Genomic DNA, 27,212 nt, shown 5'->3' with positions numbered 1-27,212 from the left:
TTATCGATTTACAATTTTAGAACAGATAGTTATTTGTATCTAAATTCTAGATTCTTAGCATTTCTTATTTACTTTATCCGCTTAATAGATATGTAGTTAGTTTTGTAATAGATAAAATCTTTCTCGTAAACATCATCAATTGTATCGAGAGCATCCTTTGAAACGAAATTGCTGTGAAAATTTTAATTTCACCGCACTATTATACGACAGAGCTTTAATAAATTCCATTCAAAATTTATTTAAACACCGCAAACAATATCTCAGTAATCGAATGTGTCAAGTACGAGTACACAGACAGGTCAAAATGTTTTTATTAAATAATATTTTAGTGTTGTATTAATTTTTGACGAGTTATATTATGATAATACGATAATCCGTTTTTCAAACTCTTAGAGCGTATACGCACTATGCGGGTAGCCGCATTGCGGGTAGCCGTCCGGCTGACCGCAAGCACAATTATGTACGTAATATTCATTTCTATGCGCACTGTGCGGTCTGCGATAGCCGCATCGCAGTGCGCATAGAAATGAATATTACGTACATAATTGTGCTTGCGGTCAGTCGGACGGCTACCCGCAATGCGGCTACCCGCATAGTGCGTATACGATCTTATAGTTAGAGTTCTCTCTTGCGATAAAGTGCACGTATCGCGATAAAACGTATATTCGACAAATATGCATTATAACGCGGAAAAACGAGGATCCTAATAAATGCGTGCAAAAAGACGAGCCACGTATATAAAAACATATAGACAGCCACTTTTAGTAGACCACGAAAATATAAACCAAGACAAAATACATCACATTGAAAGCATATTGCACATTTAAGAGAAAAAACGATATTTCAATTTGAGACACTTAACAAAACAACCTATATACAGTACAGTATACACAATATCTAAAACAAAGAAGACATACAAACGAACAGCAACTCTCAGACAAGAAAAGCCGTTCAAAACATCGAGCCAAAAGAGCAAAAGTTACTTACCATTATTGTTCATGTATTTTACAGTTCTGAACTTTCACTTTACAATACTCCAACCAAGAACACGTAACTTCGATTCCCAATAGAGTCTTATAAAAAATCGTCTTATAAATTTATAAAGAATAGAAAAAAATATTGGTTATTAATCGTCTTGCCGATTTGTTCGGCCATAAATAATCACCTCAGAAAGATGTGAAATAAGCTCTTAATAATATAATAAAATCCTTATATGATTACGGTACACTAAATCCAACACAAAACATAAATCGGTACACCAAAAGAAATAAAATTATATTGTAAAAGGTTTTCATTCAATATTCACCATAGTAACGATTGTACCCATGCAATGAATCGCGGTAACAAATCAACTGAAATATTATCCTCACATACAATTTCAAGCTATTAATATCACTTCATAACTAAAATCTTTCCTACGATATTGCCGAAATAGAAACAAAATTTACGGGTATAAAACTCTTTTCATCCAGAACACAAAAAGACTTACCTTTTCGTATTTTTCCTTAATATATTTTATTTATTAAACGTAAAACCAGTAACATCATTTTATTTATTTATTTAAACTCCTTAGGCACTCTCAGTAGCGTAAACAGTTGGATAAAATATGTTTATCACGGGAGAAATCAAAGTTATAAAAAATAATTCCCTTTTATATAAATGGCTCTTTAGATGTAAAACATGATAATATATATTTTGAACTGTACACTTTTGAATACGATGGAAAATCAGTGATGGAACTTTCCATCGGTATTTATGGTCCTATTTTTAACTTTCAATACTCACTTGGAACGCCCCTTTTCCCTGAGACTTTCGCCGATTAAAACCCAGATACACTGATACAAGCAGATACACTGTATTAATACCAATAATATTTCACCATCATTTTGTAAAGAATATTATCTACGAATTTATGCCTAATTATATTGTCTATTAAATGCCCAGTACTATCTTCCACTCCGAAGAACAATTACTCTGTATACACGCGTAAATATTATGGCAATCGCATCAGCGCAAAGCGCTTACCATCATCGTCCCATACAGCTCACTCTCTATATTTAAAAGAATAAATCAACTTACCTTTACCGTTTAGCGTAAAGCGCTTACCATCTCATTCCCCATAACATATCACTCACCACCACCAACAAGCGTAAAGCGCTTACCATCACCCCATCTCACTCTGTACCCCAATTGCCACACCATCACCATCAAGCGTAAAGCGCTTACCATCATCATCGCTCGGCAGCGGTCCGACAGCGCCAAAGAAGCGCTTGTCCAGCAGCTGCAGCAGCTGCAGCGCGCTCTCGTGCACCGGCGCGCGCGGGCAGCCCGTGCACATGAGCGTCACGTTGATGATCGCCGTGTAGTGGTCGCACGGGTACTCGCTAACATACAACGTTTTGGATTACTTTTTGGTAATATTGTGGATTTTTGGCTTAAAAATGGTTTCGTTCGTTTTGTTTTATAAATTGTATAGTCTATAAAGTATTTGGGTATAATACTTTAAAAATCAAAAGAGGTCGAATTTAATGATCTAAAAGCCAAAATTAGCATTATCATAATAAACTACTAAATGTTTGACGTCGATTAAACAGGGATCAATGTAGATTTCAAACAGAGAACGAACTTTTCAAATTGGCAGTCATTTTTAAATTTATTCGTTAAAAAAGTTCAAACACAAAAATCGTCCTATTTATAATATTTACATAGAATTAAGACAGATACCTCTGTGTTTCTCAGTGACATTTGAAAGACTAAAGCCGGAAATCTTATTATGCTTTCAACCTGGGAATTCGCTGTATAGAGGGATATTAATAAATTAAGACACCCGAGATGTCGACGCAATGCCTCGCGGCTATCTGGTCGGAGCGCGTTATTAATTCAATAATACGTTCATACTTTAATACTTCCTGATGTCAATTTTAACTGAGGTAGGACAAATAATTATTTTAGTTTCTGAGGCGAGTTCTCAGTTCGCTTTGATCGAAATATTTTCGGCACTAAGAGGAAACTTTAATAGATGATAGTGGTTATTTTACTGTCGGTTCGTGAAGCCTGTGTCGAGTCTGATTGTGGCCCGATGTCCGGGTTACAGTCGAGCAGGAGCACTATAGTATATCGTACAAACTCGTATAAATAAATAAATAAATAAATATTTCAGGACAATTTTCACACACGGCACGATCTGATCCTATACTAAGCTTTCGCTTGTGTTATGGAAACCAGATGGCTGATAAACATACATATATAATTTTAAATAAATACTTATATAGATAATTAACACCCAGACACATATATAAGATGGAATATACCCTAAACTCACCGAGCACTAAATATAGTGGCTAGCGCCATGAAGCAGCCGTCGGCCACTCGCGGCTGGCCCGTGAAGCACTTGTCCACTGTCCAGTCCAGTAATGGGCCAATGTCCGGGTTACAGTCGAGCAGGAGCACTATAGTTTCTCGGGCCAGTTCGTATATCTGATGATAATATTGATGCATTGAGTTACATGTACTACGTACTAGAGAGGACATCGCTACTACACTTTTTTTAATACGAGTTAGAGTCAATCATCTTAAACTCAATTTTTTTGTTACATTGAATGGTTTTGATTGATAAGTTTATTCATATTTTTTTTTAATAAGATAAACAATATTTAGTTGTTACATTCATTGGTTTTAATATATATCTCACTAGCCGCCCTGCGCTGCCGCGCTTGTCACACAGATTTCATTCGTGGTGCCCTCTCTAGTAATAATACCTCAATGTATTGATGTAAGTTTTTGGAAGTGCAATTATAATATTTAAACTCTCTTAAAGGTGCGAATGCAGGTTAGAATCTTGAAATCTTGAATGTGCGAATGCAAATCAGTAGTAGAACTGTCGTTAAACATTCCAGCTCGTATATTCGATGAAAATTTTGTTGAATTATTATTTTGGGACTATCCTGTCTATGTTACGCTGTGTGGTTATTAAGAAAAAAAGTCCAAGTTCTATATTAAACCTTTATAAAAAGTCACATTAGCCTTTTCATTTTACAAATTGCTTTGCTATTTAGCAGCTTATTTATTTCATGATTAATAAATAAATAAACAAAGAAAAAGTTAATTTATTTGACTATTTAATGTATGTAATTATTCTCATGTTCATGTAACACATTTTTTATGTATCTAAACTCACCTTGTCATTAGTAGAGGAAAGCATTTCACTCAACCACGGGTACAGAGAGCCGTCTTCAGCAAGCGCGTTTGGCGCGAAGCACGGCCCGCAACACACGAGCGCACTCATTGCCTAAGAAAAACAAATATATTCTTAGTTTAATAAAGTATGTCTGTGTTTCAGCTCAATCTCTGTTTTACTACTGCATAAGATAACGCATATGAACTTGAAAACTGGGACGAGAAGTGAGAACTGACTGTTCAATCGTGTTTGCACCAATCACGCACGCGCGCACCAATCGTTCATCACCTTTCTCATCGGTTGGTAGATTCACCAAACACATCAATTACACACAGATATCACCAATAATTGCGGCCATGCGCGTCTACAACGAAACCATTCACACACGCAAACACACCAAAACCTCCTCTTTTCCACCAATCACAAATCGCCTGTACCTATCCAGGCAATCACAAACCACCTTCCCTTCTCTCACCCCATATCTAACCAATCATATTTTCTAAATATTTACCTTAAGAGCAGCAACATTAAGCTACTCGTCCAGATCTGGTGCCGGTGGTTGTGACAGCAACGCATCGAAGTGTTTACCCATAGGCGCGCACCACTTACAACGAAACCAACCACACACAAATACAACAAAACCTCCCCTTTTCCACTCTTCCACCAATCACAAATCTCCTCTACACATTCAACCAATCACAGATCACCTTTTCTAACTTATTACTTATCTACAATTACCTTAAGTGCAGCAACATTGAGCCGCTCATCCAGTTCTGGTGCTGGTGGTTGCGGTACCAACGTACCGAGGTGTTTGCCCAGAGGACCACACCAACCCGCGAATAGAGAGAATAGAGACTTGCAGAGCTCGCGTTTCACCAGCGTGCCGTACATTTCTACTGCAAAGGGATAGATAGTTGAAAATATAAAAAAATACATTATGTCTGATTTAAAGAGTGAAAGTAATCATTTGTAAGGGACATTTTTTTCTTCGTTATGTTTGAATGTCCAAAAAAATAATATCAAGAGGTCATTTTGAATCGTTTACGTACACTATAATAACTATTTTAAGTTGAGATAGTATTTGAACAATTATTCCTAAATTATAAATTAATAATATTCATTAACAAAAGTCCAAAATTTGTTTTAGTTCATAATTAATCACCATGCAAAAGGTGTAAAAAATAGTTCATTTGAGAATTTATCAACTGCAACACGTCCTCGCAAAGTTTTTATACCATTTCTGGTCACACCATAAGCTGAATCAACCAACTCACGCGGGAAGCTCTTGATGAGCTCCGTCACGAAGTCAGCGAAGGTCAGCCTCTGTTCCCGAGCGGCTGGTGCATCCTTCTCAGCTTCCACCTCCAGGCTCTGGCGGACTCCTTCTAGGTACTCTGTCAGGGAGGGGTGGAGACCTCCGCCTTCTAGCGCAAAGGGACTGCGGGGAAAATAATTCGTTTACATTTGGATAAAAAGTAGTGTCATATCGTGTTCTCGTACATATTTGAGTGAATCACGTATAAAATGGACATTTGTATACATATATAGCTAGTGCCACGTTATGGCATGATGTGTTGAGAATTCGACTTTTACCACCCACGACTAGTGAGCATTGAGTTTGACCGCTATTCCGCTATTCGAGTAATTATAATTGAATAAAGATTTACTTTAAAGGAAAATATCGATGAAGCTATTCCATAGTTATGAGAAGGTGCGAAATACAATAGCATATTGTTAACGTGCCATCAATTAGCACATCACTGTTTTTCTATAAAAAATATTCATAGTTTACCAAATACAATTCTATCTTTACAAAATTGTTACTTTTACATTTATAATTATAATAACATAAAACTGAAAATATGTATAGACATAAACTATGTAATTTTAATTTCCAAGAAAATAGAATCACAAATTATAATTCTCTCGATCGCAATTTGCTGAAATCAAATCAAATTACACTGTTAAAACCTACATAAACGAAACCTCACCTGATAGCAAAAGTTTTCCTCTGCGCAATGATGAGCAGCATCTTGTTGAGGTGCAACCGCAGCGCGTCCCTGCGTCTGCGCCGGCGCATGTTCTCTTGCTTGCGGTCGACCGCCTCGCGCAGTAATGGTACCAACTCTTCGAATAGATCCCTGTTGTGTCACGTAAGTGCAGTCAGCATTAATAAAGTAGAAATGAAGCACGTTTCGTTATATTTGTATTATATATTAAATGATTTATGATCGATATTAGACATTTAAGTATGTACTATGTGCACAATTTTCAAAATAGAGTCGAGGCGTACATAATTGGATTCTTAATAAAAAAAGAAAAGTCATTGAACAAGAGAAGAAATTCGTAGTATTTTTATAAACATATATAATTTGTCTAATATTTCCCTGTATAAATCAATAAAAGGTCATGAAGGTCACACTGCGAAAAAAAATTAACGTATTTAATAAAAAATTAACGTATTTAATAAAAAATAAAATTAAAATTAACTGTCTAATAAAATGAATCTCTTCCACCGTCGGTGTTCCCCGTGGACTACAATATCCAGCTCTTCAAGTCTAGAGTGAATAGGCTTCTTCTGGGTAGACGTGCTCCTAATAGATCGCATTACTGCTTTACATCAGGCAGGATAGCGGTCAAACGTCTACCTATTTAATATATAAAAAAAGACGTGTGGCACTCGGGGACTGCCGCGGTAAAGCTATTGCATGCTATGCCTTCAGGCCACACCTCCGCGCCCATCAGAGTGAGGAGCGTGAGGCTTTTGAAGTGAAACTTTATTATCGGAGTTAGAAAAAAATTTAGTGTAACATTTTTTTCGTTACGCGTGACGTGGATTCGGTCCCCACGCTCAAGGCCCGCGATAGAAGCTATGCAATAGCTTAAAAAAATGTTTTATCAAGTATTGTCAATCTATAGTAGTTACTTGAGCGCATCCGGGTTGATGTGTCCGCAGGCCGCCACGGCCGCGTCCCGCACCTCCGACACCTCGCACCTCGCGAGCGGCACCGCCAGCTTGTGCAGCGAGCCCGGCGTCGCCTGCGCGCCTCGCGCCTCGCCCCCGCTCCGCTCGCTCAACGAGTCCGGCGACGAGCTGTACAACACTTTACACTAACCAACACACAACACACAATATACAGATACAACACGGAATCTTCATACAACACGTTCAAATGGCTCACGCACATAAGCAAGCGTGTACGAGAATCATAAGGGTATTCTTAATTCTTATATCTGTCAATTGTTATAATACTCTTACGGTTCGTAAACATGCTTGTTTATGTGCGTAAGCCATTTCGAACGTGTTGTATGAAGATTCCCTGTTGTATCTGTATATTGTGCCCCAACACACCCCCTAAACTTTGCAACTGCACCACATATAGTGTAGATTTACCCAGTCACAAATTACAAGGAGGATCTATTTTCTATCGAACTGACTAGTCTCATTTTACATGCCACTAGTATGATTAGCGTGCGTTAATCTGGGACGTCGTTTTTATGAGCGTGTCTCGTTTATTAACAGTACATATTATTAAGTAACGCACACAATAGGTTAAGGAAAACAATGTAGAGTGATAAGCTATACATGTTGATATTGTTAAAAATGTATTCCAAATACTTAACTATATTTTTGTTACTGTTTATTTTTGGGGAAACAATTTTTTACTTTTAAAAGGAAAGATAATGTCGTACCACACCCTGAATTTATTATAAACTATACGAGAACAATTCCCAAACAGATACACACTCGTAAAAAGGACACCATATACCAAACACTAATAATTCCATATAACACAAAACTTACCGAACTCGAAACAAAACATTAAACAATTATTATCAAACTAATCGTCATCGCATATGTATGGGTCTATGAATAATGTGTGAAACTGTTGGTAGTAGATAGATGTATGTCTAACAAGCAACAAATAACATCTAATTATGAAGCACAATCATGAAGCTGGAAAGGAAATCACGAAGCGTTTAATGACAGGCGGGAGAGACTAATTCCTAACATTCAGATAATCGAGAGGATACTCATTAACATCGTGTTTCGAACTAAACATATACAAGACCAAGGTTTTACTAGTGAATTATGCGAGGATTCAAGGTCAAGGACAGTATAGTATAAAGGGAAACCTCCATGCCGCGAAGACAACATTATTTCGTTTTCATATCAGTACAGATAGTTGTCAAACGCCAATCATTATTAAATAACCTATAATAACAAAAAGTGTCTAAATAGCGTGTTTCTATTAAATTTCCAGGAAAAATAACGATTTGCGTTTGGAAAGGAAATCTAAGTGTGATAGACATTCGTTCGACAAGTTCACACACGACATTTAATTTATTTAGAGTACATTCACTTCAAGGCAAGGTAAAGAGAATGTATCCCAATATTACCCCCAAAATGACTCCGGGCACGCAGAAAGGAAGAGGGCGCTATCCAGGAAAATAAAATGTACGCAAACGTCAAAATTATATCAAAACCTGCCAGTATTTATACTTTAATGTCGATGGTTTTAAGAATGCGTATTAAAGTGTTCCAAAATCATCGACTCTCATATTACAGCTAGAAATTATTCTTGAAACCAATAATAATGTGTAAGATCTTGTCCTTTAAGGTGTAGTATTGTAGCATGTGGAAGAGTATGTATATAGTCTGTAGATACGCATACATACTACTTAAGATAATGCTGCACATGCAGAGTGCATGTCTATGTAACAAGGCGGCGTCGAGGATGAGTCTAGAGATTCAAAATCGAAAGATTCCATACGGATTTCAACATGATGTGCTTCCTAAAATGAAAAAGCGCGGACAATGTCTTTCGATTTCAAAGCAGTGATGTTCCAATTAGAAGACAGCGTTCACATATCCCCATCATTAACAAACAAACACGCAATGGTTATATATTATATTGATGGTATTGTCTTGCTGGCGATACAACACAGCTAACTGATGACAACCCGTTATCGACAATGATATAGCTGTGCACAGTCTATGCGTGAATGAAATTTACATTGACCCTTACGAGCCTTTGTAAATTTATGAACGGCGGTTCCATCTCGCTTCGTCTAACTTTAAGGAGGACCTAATTCTACCCTCATTACTATCTTGCATCGCATATTTAGTTCATTTATTACGATGTTATAAAAATCTTGGTAAAAGCATATAAGAACTTTTCCATCAACTTCAAAGTCTGTTTTATTTGCTTCAAATTGCTCTACAATTATAAATGACTGAAGGTAAAGTGGCAAAAAGTAACAACAGCAACCTAATTCCAAATCGAACACTCCCAGAAGCATGGTATCTATAAATAATTGTTTTAAATAATGTAATCATAAATTTTATTCAAATTCATTATGAATTACTCAAACAGTCTAAAAGTGAATGAAGCTTCAATCTTTATGAGCCCAATTATGAAAATTTCAGAAAAATATTTCCACTAATTCCACGAAAACTTTTATATTTTCGGATTCAAGACTAAAAAACCGCTAAAAATATTTTAAAAATATATTTCCCCACAACCGAACGGATGGAACCGCAATGCGCGATCGTATGTGCGTGCACGATATCGAGCGAGTGGCCACCTCGTCCGCTTGTGGTGCCTGTGCGCGCGCGCATAGCTCAACGGCAGCGTGAAGAAACCGACCGGCGCGTTGAGGCTCTCCGTCGAGGAGGTCAGCTGAGTGCCGAGCCAGCCCTCGCCCTCCGTGCTACAGAATACACATACATACACGCTCGGTGCACAGTGTTTTTCAACGCGAGTGGAGGGCAGGTGGTATAGTCGGTGTGTGTCCCTTTACCGGAGTGTTAGATTGCAGAAGATTGTATGTGAGTATTGTGATAAGGACATCGGGATTTCTTCAAAATGTAATCATGCGTTTTGAATAGCTTTAAGAGCAGTATAATTTATATTATTTTGTATCTATTTGGTTGAAAAACACTGTCTTATACCCTAATCCTGAACATCCACAGTACAATTCAAAAGGAGTGTACTTGAAACAAAGGACTCAATGATAAGTGTACCAATACATGATAAATTTTATAATTTTATCCTTAATACAAATTGTGAAAACGATGCTTTAAACATTAAAAAAGTGAATAAAAATTGGGGAGTGTCAGCTAAACATTCGTTAAAATAGTAAAGAAGTGTGCAGGCTAGTTAATTGTTGTTATTCGTGGCTCTTTGTGTTACAAATTTGAGAAACACATGCGTATCGTTTACACATAAAACAGGCGTCATATTCCGTTCAAATATATTTCATTCATCAAGACAATAGTGTGATGTGTCAACAGAATTTGTGATTATGTAACCAGGAGTACATTTTTGTCATAACTATTAGAATAGTGCTGTAATTACTTCAAAATCCTTTAAATAATGTTCAAACTCTTTTAATGTCATATGTCTACATGATTTTAATACTATGGCATTTGCATAATAAACTACATTTTACGTATAACTAATAAACTAAATTCAAGTAAATTATTTAAGTTAACTATTCAAAACCACGAACACATCCTAACACTAATTATATACTTCGTCGTCACAATCACGATCTACAAACTCTATTAACAAAATATTATTATCAAAATTATGCAAAAATATTTCTAATGCTCACAATACGTAGCAAAATAAGTCTACGTTACGATAACGTATTGCCAATCATATAAATATATATAAATATAATTTATAATAAGCTATATAAGTGTTGTATGTGTGTGTGTGTGTGTGTGTGTTCAGTGTCACTCGGACATTACCTATTATTATGTATTTTGTCAATGGACGATCATTATATTGTTTTCCTCATAGCAATGATAAAAGGATTGGATTCAATTTGTTTACTTGGTAAATTATACTGTAATTCATTGTTACTTTTTCCGAAAAATTTTTTTTTTTTTACAAAGGAATACATATTTCATTTTATAAAATTCAATAAAATATGTCCATGATTTTAAATGATCGTCCATAGACCACAACAAGTAAAATATTGAAGATATATTCTTCATATATCCTATTTTATCTCGCTATAAAAAGTAATTCTGACAAATCTATAATCAAAATAAGTATTTTATAATGACGTACTTAATAATTTTTGCATTTCATTAATAAAATTAAATTAGGACTTAATCAGGAATGTATTTAAAAGCCGATATCCAAATATATTCAAGTACGATAAACATCTAATAATTTGTTATGTTTTACACTTGGATTTCGCTTTTCAAATAGTTTATATACGTTCAAGAGGGTAAAATTTATCAGAAAAGAAAAAAAAGGATTAATAGAAACAATGCATCGTCAATTGCACTCAAGTAATGCAGTCAATATAAAATAGGGAAATAAGGTAAAGAGGTAATAAATATATGAATTCCCGTAAAATGCAAAAACTATTATCATTTAAATTCAACTTGCAGAACATGTAGCTAAATTATATTATGACTAATTAGTATATTTTACAGAAGCATATCGCTATTCAACGGTGATTATTACCTTTAAAATATATAATAATCATCATAAATATTTTTAATCATACATTGGTTGTAATCATAGAAATCTAAATAACAAGGCAATAGAAGTCGTAAGCGTGCGTGACATTGTCGCCGCTCAGGTGGTTACCATGCCACAAGTCTGAAATAACTATGAATGACCCAGCCGACCATTCTTATTATCACGTTTAACACAAATTTCAACCTTATTTCTATAAGTTTATGTTCAAAGTTATATCTATTGAAAATTGACAACCTCTGTTGTAGAAAAGCCGAATTTTAGCGTATTGGAGCAAAAATAAACAAAACGTCTAATATACTTAGGGATGTTATTCTAAAATAAACCGTAAATTCGTGCGTTAGGATACATATTAAAAAGCTTAATTTAATATTTAAGTTAGTTTTCACTAAAATCAAGCTGCCCAATAAAAGACATAGTTTACTTGTGTGTACTGTTTAGCTATCGGTTTAAATGTGTTGATTTTGGCGACAGCGGTTTTAATACGAATTACAACATTATAGCACTTCTATGTGTCTTGTTATTTAGATTTCTATGGTTGTAATGGTTCATTTGAGACCAATGCCTAATTCTACTTTTACAATTTGCAAATAAAAGTATTTCATTACCATATCAAAATTAATTAACATTTTGTACTGAATTTTGATAATTAAACAAAGGTTTGTATTGCAAGTATTCAAACAAAATAAGATTCAATTCAGATAAACTGTGTTAGAAACATACATTTGAAAGACAACCTTAACCTACCAACACATATTAAAGAGTTATTTCTAACAAACAGTCTATAATCTACATGATCTGCAAGTTGCATTTCAAAATCTCAATACAAGATTCCATTCGACTCAAACCGACTCCTATTTAAAACCTACACTTCTAACTCGTAATCATCCTTCCATTTATAGGCTACTAGGTTTCCGCCCACGGCTTCGCCCGCGCAGTCAAAGAAAAACCCGCATAGTTCCCGTTCCCATGGGATTTCCGGGATTGCGTCATTTTCCCGGGATAAAAAGTAGCCTATGTCCTTTCTCGGGTATCAAAGTATCTCCATACCAAGTTTCATGAAAATTGGTTCAGTAGTTTAGGCGTGATTGAGTAACAGACAGACAGAGAGAGTTACTTTCGCATTTATAATTTTAGTATGGATTATATCCCCATCCTGGACCTACATACCTGAGACTCAAATCCGGGCTAGCACACCTCACCACGGGACTGGGCACAGCCGGTACCACGAGGTAGGCCATAGTGAGGTAATACTTCCACACTTGCATGTAACCGTCTCTCTCTTTTTCCGGTTTACGGGGTAAAGCCGGTCCCCGAGAGAGGAGCGATGCTCGGTTGTCGTTTACTGGCCTGTTGGGGAATTATAAAAAGGCTACAAACAAATACATTTAATTGTGAAGTACTCTATTTATTAGTGTAAATGAAATAGCAAGATTTTTATTTCAAAATTAAGTGAAGTCATTTTTTTGTGTATATGATGGTATGATTACAATGACATAAAAATGGAGGATACTATTTGTTTTTTTTTTTAGTTCATCATAATAAAAAATTTTAACATAACCCTTTAGCCCAAGTAATGTTGAAATTTATTTCTTTTCCCCCAAATATTATAGAATAAATAAAATACATACGCCGGTTCAATAATAGTGTATAAGGCGTGTATCCTAGCGTGTAGTATGGGCCACGCCTGCAGCACAGTGGTGGGACATTTCGCCGGTACGCGGTTCTTTTCCAGAAGACCAAACAGTATCACCTGTTTGGGAGAAAATATTGTTAAGAAAAATAATATTTGTCTAAGGTGTGATAGAATGTCTATTTTTTAATGTTTAAAAATAGAATAATAAAGAACTAACCTCCCAAGGATCAGCGCCATTGGTCGAACTGACGCTCCAACTGTTTTTGGATGATGTGTCGTCATGTTGTAGGCCTGCAAAAAAATGTTATTAATTATAATTACAAATCATAATAAATAATCATAATTATAATAAATAATCAACTATCATGGAAAATTCCACAAAGAATACAATCTCTCCACTATTTGTCAGAAAAAAACAATTCAATTTCAATTTTTTTCAAAAATATATCAGTACCTACGCGCGCGACGCGAGAAACCGTTTGTTACCTACGCCGGCCTGGCTGTAGGTACTTAGCGCGCGTTTTCTCTAAGAAAAGTTAAGTTTTTACTGAGGAAATCTTGTATAGATAACCACGACATCTGAGGAAGGGCACGTGGGCTATGTCGGATGATAGGGCACCTGTTGTTTGGTACATCCTGATCCAAATTTTCTTTACTACGTCCCTGTACTACGTGGTTGTATGATGGTGCCGCGCGTATTGGATGATACAGCCTAACAAAGGATCCCCTATTCTAAAGGGCCCAATTTTTTTTTTTTATTGGTAATAGGGAAGCGCTTGACCACAATCTCGCCTGATGTTAAGCTGAGATGTGGTCTAAGATGGAACGCGCTTTCCTAGAAGGTACCTGTTAACTCTTCGCTTGAAGACCCCCATATTGTACTCGTCGGGGAACACAGACTTAGGAAGCATGTTCCAGTCCCTCGCGGTTCGGATAAAGAATGTGGAACCGAACCGCTTAGTCCGGGTACATGGAACGTCCACCATATGGCGATGCTTAGAATACACCCATATGCCTTGCTCTATGTCCAGGGCCCACTCACCCGCGGTCCACACGGGGTGCGTGCGCTCCACCAGCCACAATGCCTAGAATACACCCATATGCCTTGTTCTATGTCCAGGGCCCACTCACCCGCGGTCCACACGGGGTGCGTGCGCTCCACCAGCCACAATGCCTAGAATACACCCATATGCCTTGTTCTATGTCCAGGGCCCACTCACCCGCGGTCCACACGGGGTGCGTGCGCTCCACCAGCCACACGAGGTCCGGCTGCCCAGCGGCAAGCAGCGCCTGCTTCTCCGCGGGCGGCAGCAGCCCCGCGCAGCGCTCCGCGAAGTGCGCCACGTGGGTATCCGCTGCGTCGATCAGTGCTGGCTCTTCGCCCGTCAGCTGCAAACGCTCGAGCAGGCACTTGCTCTCTCTGCAATGTGACAAGTGATGTTAGGAATGCGTAATTTATATAGATAAGTAATTCTCAACTTATTTCAAATTATAAAAAAATCCATATTGGATGGCGACATCACTATCATGAACGTGGCACGGAAAAATAGGAAAACACACAATTCCATTAACATAATACTAGTTGGTGCCATGGATTAGGAAAAACCGTTTCGTGTCGCCATGATTCCATCGAGCCGCGCGTGCGTATGTATACCGTATACGTGACTATTACGTTTCATTATTACATCAGTTATTAAAATTACTAATTTTTAAACAGTGAACACTGAACACATTTATTTTATTACATTGCATCATACAAGAATGTGATGAGACCAATCTTTCTATCCCTAAACTCAACCAATGTTTTTCTCCTAATAACCTGTCACCTATCATCAAATTTCTTAACATAGATCAAAAAATATTATCAAATCACCTCAAGATATGCACAGCCAATCGTCTCGGATACGCCTTGCACTGGCACAGCATCACCAGGCCCAGGGCTTCCGCACCCCGTATCACAGACGCTAAAGGTTCCAATTTGGGTGCTGATGGAGCTGGCTCCCCGTTCTTCCAGCTGGTGATCAGCTGAAGTAGCATGCGGAGACCGTTCTCGACTAGTTGGGGCGATGTATCCTGGGAATATGGGGAATATTATATTTTTACAATGCCTATGATTTTTTTGTGTAATAGCAATATATTGGTTTGACCTAGCTTTAATCGTCACCCGATCGGGCCGCTCGGTGGTCAAGGGGTTAATTTACATTGTATTATAACATATATTTTAATTAAATGTAACTGAATGGCAATCTTTTGGTGTGCTAGAATTATTTTCAATTATATTTATGGAATAGCAACAACAACTTATCAAAAAAAAAAAAAAACAACACTAGAAATAATTTACTTATTTTTTTAGTTTAATACGCAGCAAAGTATGAGACACGCCAGGATAATAATATAATGAATAAATCGCGTTTACAATCCGTTAAAATCTTTAATTTCTAAATGTGTAAACTTGCGTAAAATCAAACACAAGAAAACCTATGTAAATAATTTCCAAACTTTCTGGTCTATAATAGGATGAAACAATATGAACTCATTCAATTAGTATTTAACCCATACCTGTACTTCCTTAGCAAGGAACTGTGTGAAGCCAGCCAGAACATCCTGTCTCCACTCCGGGAAGTCCACTATGAGGGTCTGGAGACTTTGGAAGGAGAGGCCACGGAGCTCTTCATCCATGTGGACCGTGAGCCGGCACAGGAGGTCCACCAGCTCACTTGGACTCATACCTTCTGGGATTAACCTGTAATATGAAAAGGATATGATAAACATTGTTTGTCTTTTTGTTTACTCATTTATTTCTCAATTAAAATATTAAGTATATTGAATACAGACAAATATAATAATGAAGGGTCAATATATTACGGATTTATTTTTAAAATAGTTATATATTACGTGCAAAATTATAAAAAATATTATTAAAAGTTATTGCTGATCATGTACCTCGGTATAGCAGCAACGCAAGTTCGGAACAAGTCAATCCTCGGTTTCCTCTCTCCCGTATTGATCTCTTGCTCCTTGGTGACATTCTGTGTGTTTGTCAACATCAACGGCCTCCCGTAGTGCGCATCCAACGCACGCAATATCTCAACCAACACCCGCCTTACATAAGGGAAGTATGCGCTCATACCAATTGACTGCGCAGTTTCGTCCGTCAACATTTTGTTCAAGAAAGTCTTCTTTACTCGCAATGTATTGCCAGATGGTAGAGTCCCAGAAGTTCTGGGCATCGGTGGCTCGCCTTCCTTCTGCTGGAGACTATCTGCTACTACGAGAAACGCGCGCAGACCGATCGACATCCTCTCTGGTGTCAATATTATCTTAATAGGCCGCCCCACCATGAGCAAGTCGAAAACTATTTCGCGCATCGCAAAATCGAGTCTCTCCTGCGCGATGAATTGTATGATTTTGACGAAAATGTTCAGTGGAGTGTCGCGTGGTACAACGCCCTTGGAGCCCTTTGGGAAGAGCGAGTTTACGATGCTCTGTAAGCGAGATTGTGTCGCAGAGTTGCTCTCGCACTTTATCCTGATCATGTACACCCAGAGGAGGCGGTATAGTGATTCTGAAATGAAAGTTTATTATCAAATTTCGTTCCCATTTATACATGGATAATTTCGTAATTGCTTAATAATGGACATATAATTTTAAAAAAATAGCACATTGAAAAGTGTCTTATCTAACTACTTAAAAATTCAGAAGTGGTACTTTCCAAAAAACCCCTTTCTTATGTACAGTACAATTTATCCAAATACTGCTTTCAAAAACCCTATAAGAATCATGAATCCTTACCCAACGCGACTCTACACATCTTCGGGTCGCGATTCTTGAGATGCGACAGGCACATAGCCAGAAAGCAGTGCCAGTTGGCCAGGAAGAACTGCTTCTGAGAGACGCAGAGGAGACAAGTCACGAGGGGGAACAGCGCCAGCCGGTGCTTCGACTTGGTGCTCGCGTCCAGCGTGTGGCTGTACAGCATCTCGACGAAGTTCTTGAGGCAGGGTACGTTTACTTCATTTTTCACCGTCTGTAATGAGATTAAGGTATTAAATCGGTTGAAATATCTTATTTATCTTTCTTTTTTTTTTGAAGTTTACATTTAATTCCTTCTCAACTCTAGAACAAAGATATCCCCACTTACCGCTGCCACAGGCACCAATATTTCCACAAACAGCCCAGCCAGAGCGTGCCGTATATCTTTATCCTTAACTTCGAGGAAGTATTGAGCGCACTCAGTTAGAAACTGGAACGAGGCCTCAAACTCCTCTATGGGGACCATCTTGACTCGGAAGAACTTCATTCCCATTAGCAGCGATATGATGGACTGTGTTGTGTGCGGGGATGGCTCCCGGCTCTTTAGTTCCTGTGGCAATAAGGGAATAATATAATATATTGAAATTTTAATGTTGTGAGGTATATTACGCATCTTTGAATATGTCGTGTAAACTTAGAAATTAAAGTAGGTTTATCTTCTAGTAAATAATGAAGAAATGCATGCGCATAATAAAGCGACAAGTCCCATAAATTTATTTATGTGCTAAAAATTCTTGAAAGAAGTAATGCCTTCTTGAATACTGGTAATAATCCAAAAAGTCCGAAAAATCAATGGTTATAAAAGCTATCCTAGTCAGCAAAAATTTAAACTTCAATATAGAATTTTTAAATAAATTTTTAGTAATATTGTAAAATTAAACATACCTTTAATTCAGCGGTGAAGCGTTTGCGCACAGATGCGAAACGCGATTGCGCGAGGACTCCTATAACCTCTGCGTACAGATCTGCGATTATGTGCACGTTGGCTGCGTTCGGGTTCGATTGTAGCCTAGAAATAGTTTTTATTTATAATTAGAGTAGTTATTTTATGTGGTTATAAAGGGGAATTATATTAAGATGGTTCAAAAACAGTTCGAAAAGCTGCGTCTTCAAATCGACTGAATAATACACAAAAACATCCCGGTCGATTTCTTCATAGTACAGGTACTTTCACTATGCGCCAGTTACATCAATTGTGTCTCAAGAACGGCAAAATCGATTACCATGAATTTGAATCTATTACATTTGCCTTCGCCTGTATAAACACTGTTTACATTTGAAATTTTAAGCAGAAATAGTACAAGGAACTTTTCCATGTCAGCATAATAGTAAAATCAATAATCGGCTCACCCCTCTTTATAATTAAATCTCTTGAAGGCGACATTTTCTATATACTGTACGAGATCTTCATGTCCAGGATGGAAAGGCAATTGCTTCAACACTTCAATAAGAGCCAAGCAGAAGAGAAACTCCACTGCTAGATCTCTTCTCTCTGCGTGTAACTCTTCGCAGCTCCTCTCAACTTGCTCTGTGCCGGCACCACTGCCTGATACTATGTAGATTATGCTGGGGAAATAAAGAGTTTATCGTATACTAGATTTCCGCCCACGTTTTCAAAGGAAAACCCGAATAGTTCCCGTTCCCGTGGGATTTCCGGGAAAAAACCTATCCTATGTGTTAATCTAAGTTACCCTCTATATGTGTGCTAAATTTCATTGTAATCGGTTCAGGAGTTTTTACGTGAAAGAGTAACAAACATCCATACAAACTTTCGCCTTTATTATAGTATTAAGATAATGTAAATTTGTAATATTTTGACGTTATGGAAAAGTTCGTTAAAAATAACGTCTTTATTCACATCCTACACCTGTAGTAGTTAAAATTTAAATCGATATTTAGATAAACATTAATTTATTATCTAAAAGTAAGTAAAAAGTCCACATACAATTTTTACACCATAAATGTAACGACGAAATGTTTATATTTGGTTTAATTCTCCACAAATAAGTGACTACACTGGTCACTCACTACCACTACAAAAGATTGTTGAATGCGTTTAAAAAGTGTCCATTAACATTAGATACATAGTATCTAATATATACAAACGTGTCTTGTAGTCAATTGAATGTCAAATCAATTCTATAAATTAATATTGAGAAAACTTAAGAAAAGCTAGGTTACCTATACTTTTGTTGAATCATTGAATCTTTGTAAATAATTTAACATGAAAAGCACACCATACTGCACGAACTAATTTTCACCTACCAATTTAGTACACCAATCAGGCCAGAGTTGTGGAAATAACATAACACCTTTACCTATGTTATCATATTTTAATTCTAGTGAACCTTATTTATTTTCATGAAAATAATTCATTATAGATAAAGCAAATTAACAGAAATAAAATAAAGCTTAAGCAACAAAATAGTATGCAGTTCGCAGAGCAATGTATTCTTGATATTATATCACAAGTTTCTTTTTATTTAAAAAATATGTTGATTTTGCTAATTATAGCCATAATGTTGCTCATTTTTAATTGAAAAGTATTTTTTATAAGTATCAAATACTTATTTCGCTAAAAAGCAGTGTTTTTGCTTATTTGAACTACCAGAATAAAAGAGCTATTTTTAAGACCATATTCATACCAAATTTTAGCAAAATGAATTCAGTAGTTTATTGTGAGTGTGACTAACAAATAAACATGTACATAAACATACAGAAGCAAATAAACTTTCGCATTAGTTCCTTTTTTGCATTGCTAAATTTGACGAAAGCAACATAAGCGTAATTAAATAAAACCCAAAATTTTATTAAAATGGAACACACTCTCACTGAATCGAATAAAAAAATTGACCGAAGATGTCTTTAGGTCGGATTCGAATCCCTGGTCAACAGCTCTTTTTTTTTACTTTCTGAAGATTCCCCAGATTAATCTATACTAATATTATAAAGCTGAAGAGTTTGTCTGTTTGTTTGTTTGAACGCGCTAATCTACTATAGGTCCAGTCGAAATTTTTTCGGTATTAGATAGCCCATTTATCGAGGAAGGCTATATATCATCATGCTAAGACCAACAGGAGCGGAGCAACGCGGGTAAAACCGCGGGGCACAGCTAGTGATTTATAAACTAGCTGTCTGTTCTAAACATCATAATAAAAAACGTATAATTTGCGCAGAGTAATTAAGGCATATCATAGGCAATCCAATTTACCAATACCAATTTCGCTTTGACCTTTGTAAAACTAATATCTAAAATAGAACTAGTATTCAAGTATGTTTATTCAATAAATAGACACCGGAGGTGGACGCTCTCACAATAGGAAAATTGGCTGCATATAACACGATTCACATCAATAGGATAAGATGTCCATATCCTTTCATCTTTCTTATACAGGATGGAAAATTTGTAGGTGATGATTTTTGACGTTTGTCAGAGATTTAAGCCTTATTATTGGATTTTAACTGATGAAATGAAACAGTAATTTTAACACATATTAGTCGGTTTGATTTCCAGATAAAACAATCGAATTTTCGAAAATCTTGGAATGCAGGTTTCTTGTAAAATTATATCTTGAGAGGGTTATTCTCTTTAAAATATAAACAGTATTTTCCCTTCGGTTGGCATTAAAAACCTCCACCCTGTATAGGCCTTATTCTCTCGTTTCATGTCATATAATAGGACATTTAGTATATATGTATATCAGTATTATGGGCGATTTATTTAAAGGTACGATTCCCTTATCATTTTCGGGATAAATTTATATTAATAACACTTCCATTCTAATTTTATTTTTGTATGTCATCTTCATTTGTTACAAATAAGACAGCAGCACATAATACAAAAAATTGCAAAGCAGAATATATGTACTTATTTATAATGATTGAATCACATTTGCTCCTGCGTAATATATTTTCTAGACTTATAAGAAAATATTAATATTTATAAATATAGATAAAAAATCGTTTGAGCAGCTTTATGGATTATATTATTATCTTAAGAGAAGTTCAATAACATAGAAGCCATTACTTAAGACAATATAAGCAATCTTTTAATGCAGATTAAGCATACAACAATGAGAAATAAATAAAGCTAATGAAGCAAAAAATACACAATCAGCTCATTAAATCAGAAACATAAACAAATGTCTACTTTTAATTAATAAAGAATGATGCAAAACAAGACAAAGCATTAACTTTTGCCCTTACTTCAAGGGTATACATGACACCCTTTTTTTATATATACAACAAAAATATCAGTAAAACAAATAAAGAATATTCTTTAAATAATTAAATTCTGTTAGAAAATGCTCATCGGATCTTTCATCTACTAACATCAATCCAAGGTAGCAGCAACATTACCCATACAACTATTGTTGCTCAGCTAAAAGATTGAAACATTTACTTATATGTACCACCCATTCAAACAGTAAAACTAACAACAACCAATCAAATTCTTGTTTGTATGGCCTTTTTTAGGGCTCTGAACCTCAATAAACGGAACACAAAAAACGGAACCCTTACAGGACCACTTCATTGTCCGTCTGTATCTCTGTTTCTATGATAATAATACATCCACAACACCCAATCTACCCTTGTTTATTATCTACCATACCTCTTATTCCTCAGATCTTGTTGCGGTTTCTTCGCCTGTTCGCTCAGTTGCGGCGAATCGGCCATTTGCCGCTCTAGCCATCCGAAGAGAGCCCGCAACAAGGAGGGCAGGCAATGTTCCGCGACCGTACCAAAGGCGGATAATATCTGGTCCAACTGGGGGTCTTCGCCCCGTTGTAGTGTCTTGTTTAGCGGTTTCTCCTGGAAGAAAATTCAATATGAGTAACTTGAGAAACATTATGTACTTTAAACATGGGTAAGATTGTGTAATGTTTATTTAAAACAATTTTATGAAGTTTGTTAAACAAGGATATAGTAATTAAGAAGAAAATTATCAGAAAGAGTTATGATTCCTATCATCTTTAGCACATGAACAGAAATTAATACATGTGTTAAACAGTGTTATTTCTTTAAAAAAAAAAAGCCTAACTAAAGCAGTAATCTTTCTTTCCCTCACTTAGATATCTTTCCCTATACTGCTATACATAAATCTAAATCTACCCTCACAAATAGACGTACCAGCGGTTCAGCCATAACAGCCTCCATCTTCCTCTCGGCCTGCACCGTGAACTCCGTGAACAGCAGCCGCATGACGAACTCGCCCGGCCTCAAGTCCGAGTCCGGGGGCGCCAGGGTTGGCCCCTTGTACTGGCCCCATGGTAACATTGATCCTGCCATACATATTCAATTAAATTTCTATGAATAAAGCAGCTTATTGAAGTGAAAACTTCATAAGCGGCGTTGAGCACTTTTTCTGTAATGGGTATAAAATCTTAAACTCGCGTGAGACACGTGACCTGATCGAAAAAGCGTAAGACGGATACCATTCCAAAATATCAAACATGCTCAACGTTAATAATCAAGTTTTCACTTCTGCCGGCACTCCCGGAGTGCAACCCGTCTTATTATTTTTTTTTTTATTACATAGAAGTCCGTCCCGGCTTTGCCCATGGTCTATATGCAACTTATAATGGTCAATGGTAAAATAATTTTTGAAATCGGTCTAGTAGTTCTGGAGATGAGTGTCTTCAAAAAAACATAGAAACTCTTCAGCTGTATATTATTAGTATAAAAAGATGCATAAACTCAAAAGTCAAACTTATATAATCATAACACATATCACTGAATTCTCAGAATTAACGATCTGAGTATAATAACAATGAGAAACATTATTTTGTTTTGCAACTCTGAACCTCATGGGAGATTTCAACATTGCTTCATATATCCAGTGACCTATCATACATATTTATTTAAACAAAATATTATGAATAGTATGTAGCAATAGCAAAGTTTTTTCACAATGAGCTAACAGTTGTTTAGTCTGTTACAAAGAAACACAAAATAAAGTCTATAATAGTCATTGATAGTGTCCATAGAAGATCAATTACAAACTGGATTATATACAAAAATAACCGTCTTCTACAAAACAACTCACCTCTGCTAGAAATATACGAAGCTATGCTATTGCCGGTGTTCCGGACATCAATAGACGGCGTCAAGGTCTTGTCTTGCGAGTGTTGCCCCAGCTCAGTGGTGTCGTTCGCGTGACCGTCCACTACGTCATGCCGTTCGGACAGCACGCTGCCCTCTGACTCCGCCTCACTGGACACCATGGACGAGGGCGCCTCCTCCGTCCCTGAAGCTATACCTTTATGTTCAAGTTTGTTACCTTGAATATGGATTACGTTGGTCTTGTAACCAGTAGATTTTGACTGTTAAAATTGTTTGACATCGCCGACAAGATTGTACCAATTAAAATACTATAGTATTAAGAATATCAATTTTGTTTAAAAACTTGAACACATGTCGCCTTTTCTTCTTAGAAATGTAGTATATCTGGTGTCATCTGGATGTTATACTTATCATTAAAAATATAAATGCAAACAAACACTACACAAGGCTTGGTGACACTAATGAAAAATAATGTAAAATGTAAATCTTGCAATCAAAACAAAAATAATCAAAATTACATGGCAGATGTGTGAGATAACGTTAGGAGGATGGAAACAAACAGAAACTAACCTGATACATCTTCTGGATGGCCATCAGATGGAACGGTACTTAACGAATCTGATTCTTCGGAGGTCATCATATTGAATGATTATTGATGTTTGAAACTATGTTTAAAATTTATATTAATAATGCTGCAACGAAAAAGAAAATGTGTCACATGTATTAGCATTGAAAATTTAAATAAATGTTACGGGTGAATTAGAAGCACATGAATAAATAAGCATGTAGAGACTGGTGGAAATGTTGTGGCATGAACAACTATTGCAGTTACGTAGCAAACCATACCTCTGTTGGCATTACTTGATGTGATCCAATTACGCATCATGGCATCTGGGAACAATTCGTCATGGTTTTTATTAAAGTATGTAACATAAAGGAACAGTCATATATTGTACAACAATATTAAATAGGTACATTCTGTTACAAATGTAATTCTTTAGTCTATAGACTGCTAGTACTTATAAGAATATCAATATACATATATAATAATATATTTTATTTTGTGTTAATCACATTTTACTTTCATTGAAGGATGTTCTTTGCTTTTCATCAAAAAAGCAGTCCATAAACTAGAAATAGAAGGATCTGATCTAATTGATCTGAACTAATCTGATCAAATGAATGTACTTTCTTTCTTTCTAATAGATTTTTCTCTGCAAAACATTATTTAATCATAATTAATTATACACAATCTCATTTATTACGCTAATGTACAGTAATGTATCATAGGCTTATAACTATATATAAATATTACAAAATCATGTCCATAGTTGCTAATATATTCTTTTTACTTTACATAACTGAGATGGTACCGCAGCTAATGAATATAAATCAAAATATAAGTATGATAATTTTGAATTTGGTCTCACATAATATTTTATATTTATTAAATTATATATTTGCTTATTTAGATAAATACATTTTTGAATGATCCAAGTATTATTTAACATTGCTTTGACTTACTAAGATCCTTTTATATTTAAAGAAAAAAATTAAAATAGAAATGAGAATATCCTGGCTATTTATTTAATGTACATTGTGTGTATAAAAAACCTTAATAGTTGGAAGCAGACAGAAGTAATAATTTCATAACATAGGGTTAAATAAACAATCTTTTAAGTGTGTTTTATTAGTTCTATTGTTATAAGTCGATTGGTGGTAAAGTCCAACATTTTCATTGTCCAAACAATACCTAATACATGCAAATTCATTTTTATTGAAGTTCTTTAAATCAAAGCAAATAGAGCACACATTTGCTTTTCATTAAAAAACATGTAGCTTGTTTAAAATAATCAAAGACTCTCTGTTATAAAACATAGAGCTCATTTAAAATAATCAAAGGATCATGCTATTTTAGTACTGTTATCAACATAATATATTCCTGTTCAATTGATATCATGAACTCATATTTTATGCACACATCTCGTCAATTACTATTTGAAATTGAAACAATGAAGAAGATAAAAATTGCTCATTGTATCTTAATTATTATACATATTAAATGTATTTTGATTCATCCACAGTTTTATATACAAATGATAATTAATACATTTGAGATGCACACAACACACTGTAAGGATGAATTGAAGGGCATATTTGCTGTATTCATTTATACATCATTCAACGATCATTTACAGTGATTTAATGGTACAAAATCTCACAAGTAATGTATGAATCATGTTTATTTAGCTTGGCTGTTTATTATTGAATACAAATTTTTATTACACATTAAAAGATTTGTGTGGTTTCCACACTGGCATGAGTCATGCTTTGATGTGTAAAATACTGTTGATGCAGAATGCTACAATATAAGTACATAGTATTGTTTATTATATGATATTAAACCATAACATAGGTCAATAAGGACCACAGTAAATGGTTTTCTTATCGAATTTGTAAGTAATGAAAAAAAAATATTGAAGTAGGTACTTAAATTAATAATATATTGAATATTGTACAATGAAATTTACATCCATAGCAAATTTGTAGAAAACATCATCATTCTAATAGCTCTTACAAAGAAATGTATATCTGGATCAATAAAATAAGTGCGTTATATTTTAAACTGGCACTTTAAACAAAGAATTACGTAAATTATTAATTGTTTCTTAACGTTCTTGCAACGCAATTAGCACCAGAAACTATTGAAGGAACAAACAATACTATCGCAAATAAAGGAATATGAATCAAAAGTAATCGGTAGAAAAATTATTATATACATGTAATATTTTAAATTATGTACCTACACTTTCCCGCTTGAACAATGCACTAAAAACACATCCATTATTAACATATTGATCTAAATACTTAAAATAATACTACAAACAGCAAAAATCCTAAACCAGAGTAATTTCACAATCGCATAGACTCAAGTTGTTTCAGACAAGTTAGATTTTTATTTTTTGACCCTTTTGACAAATTGGATTATGCGAATAAATGTCAAACAAAGATTTTCCGAAGCATAGAACGCTTAATAGTCGTTCCACACGATAGTGATATATTTGCAGAGCTTGTCTGTGGTTGACCATTGAAAAATGTTTATGAGCTTTTGCTTTGGAATGATTTCATAGCATGAATTTATAGTAAAATAACGTGAAAATAACTAATTTTTTATTAATATTAAGAGCCAATGCGTATTGGCATGAGGTTCCTTATCGCGCATTGCGAAAGATGTCTAGCCATGTCTAGCAGACCAAAAGACATTTGTGACGACACTTTTTGCTATTAGCTTTTACCAAGAAGCTTATATCTAACTAGCTGCTCCGCGCGGTTTCACTCCCGTGGCTCCACTCCTGTTGGCCGTAGCGTGATGATATATAGCCTATAACCTTCCTCGATAATTGGGCTATCTAACACCGAAAGAATTTTTCTTTCGAGTCATTTGTAACAGGATGGCGGTTCTACAGGGTTCTTAGTACGCAATGACAAAAAGAAAAATGATGGTGTGAACGCTGGTACCGGCGGCTTAGTCGCGTGAGCGTTAGTCGAACTCGTCGGAAAATAGCGAGTCAAAAAAAAATAAGTCATAAGAAAATTTTATCTAACCGTGTATAGAATTACGTTTATACGTCATATTTACACTATGTTTAAGTTTATTTTTACATACTGAATTAATTATTTAGGTAGCGTACAAAGAGGATATAATCACAAGTAGCGTATCGTCAATATAATATTATGTAGGACATTTGCACGCTCGTTTTTCAAGTAATATATCCCCTATTTTATTTGGCCATGGTCACCTCACTAGAAAAGACAAGTTGGGGACCGGAACGCTCTAGCTCGGATCCGTTTTTGCGCCATAGTGCACAGTCTAGTTATTAGTAAAATAAAAAAAATATTGGTAAGAGAAAGGTAAAATGCATTTGTTATTAATTAACATGTTGAAATCTCTACTACCACCAAGCAGGATTATTGAACCCCTCGTCTTTTTGCCAAACCGGAGCAACGTAGCCTCTCG

At 35.6% G+C, this 27,212-nt stretch overlaps 1 protein-coding gene across 1 annotated transcript in view; it reads right to left on the bottom strand.

The window, feature by feature from the left end:
- fry (microtubule binding protein furry) overlaps window positions 1-26,173 on the bottom strand; it is a 116,196-nt gene extending 90,023 nt beyond the window's left edge. Inside the window, exons 1-25 of the mRNA XM_090105808.1 lie at window positions 25,998-26,173; window positions 24,041-24,085; window positions 23,765-23,886; window positions 23,178-23,384; window positions 22,262-22,413; window positions 21,744-21,943; window positions 18,482-18,697; window positions 18,017-18,140; window positions 17,460-17,681; window positions 17,111-17,345; window positions 16,262-16,883; window positions 15,878-16,061; window positions 15,192-15,391; window positions 14,539-14,738; window positions 13,536-13,609; window positions 13,314-13,435; window positions 12,853-13,032; window positions 9,767-9,892; window positions 7,104-7,271; window positions 6,169-6,318; window positions 5,452-5,615; window positions 4,916-5,073; window positions 4,178-4,288; window positions 3,323-3,477; window positions 2,227-2,384 (exon numbers count right to left, since the gene is read on the bottom strand). Of these exons, the coding sequence (XP_089961934.1) occupies window positions 2,227-2,384; window positions 3,323-3,477; window positions 4,178-4,288; window positions 4,916-5,073; window positions 5,452-5,615; window positions 6,169-6,318; window positions 7,104-7,271; window positions 9,767-9,892; window positions 12,853-13,032; window positions 13,314-13,435; window positions 13,536-13,609; window positions 14,539-14,738; window positions 15,192-15,391; window positions 15,878-16,061; window positions 16,262-16,883; window positions 17,111-17,345; window positions 17,460-17,681; window positions 18,017-18,140; window positions 18,482-18,697; window positions 21,744-21,943; window positions 22,262-22,413; window positions 23,178-23,384; window positions 23,765-23,834 (4,198 nt within the window). The 5' untranslated portion in view covers window positions 23,835-23,886; window positions 24,041-24,085; window positions 25,998-26,173. The remainder of the gene's footprint in view (window positions 1-2,226; window positions 2,385-3,322; window positions 3,478-4,177; window positions 4,289-4,915; window positions 5,074-5,451; window positions 5,616-6,168; window positions 6,319-7,103; window positions 7,272-9,766; window positions 9,893-12,852; window positions 13,033-13,313; window positions 13,436-13,535; window positions 13,610-14,538; window positions 14,739-15,191; window positions 15,392-15,877; window positions 16,062-16,261; window positions 16,884-17,110; window positions 17,346-17,459; window positions 17,682-18,016; window positions 18,141-18,481; window positions 18,698-21,743; window positions 21,944-22,261; window positions 22,414-23,177; window positions 23,385-23,764; window positions 23,887-24,040; window positions 24,086-25,997) is intronic.
- Window positions 26,174-27,212: the final 1,039 nt, after the last annotated feature.

The sequence above is a fragment of the Colias eurytheme genome, chromosome 1 (genome assembly GCF_061535395.1).
Source record: "Colias eurytheme isolate Ceu_HAF_F1 chromosome 1, ilColEury1 Martin Lab GWU primary, whole genome shotgun sequence".
Lineage (NCBI taxonomy): Eukaryota > Metazoa > Arthropoda > Insecta > Lepidoptera > Pieridae > Colias > Colias eurytheme.
This window is presented reverse-complemented; position numbering and strand designations above follow the sequence as displayed.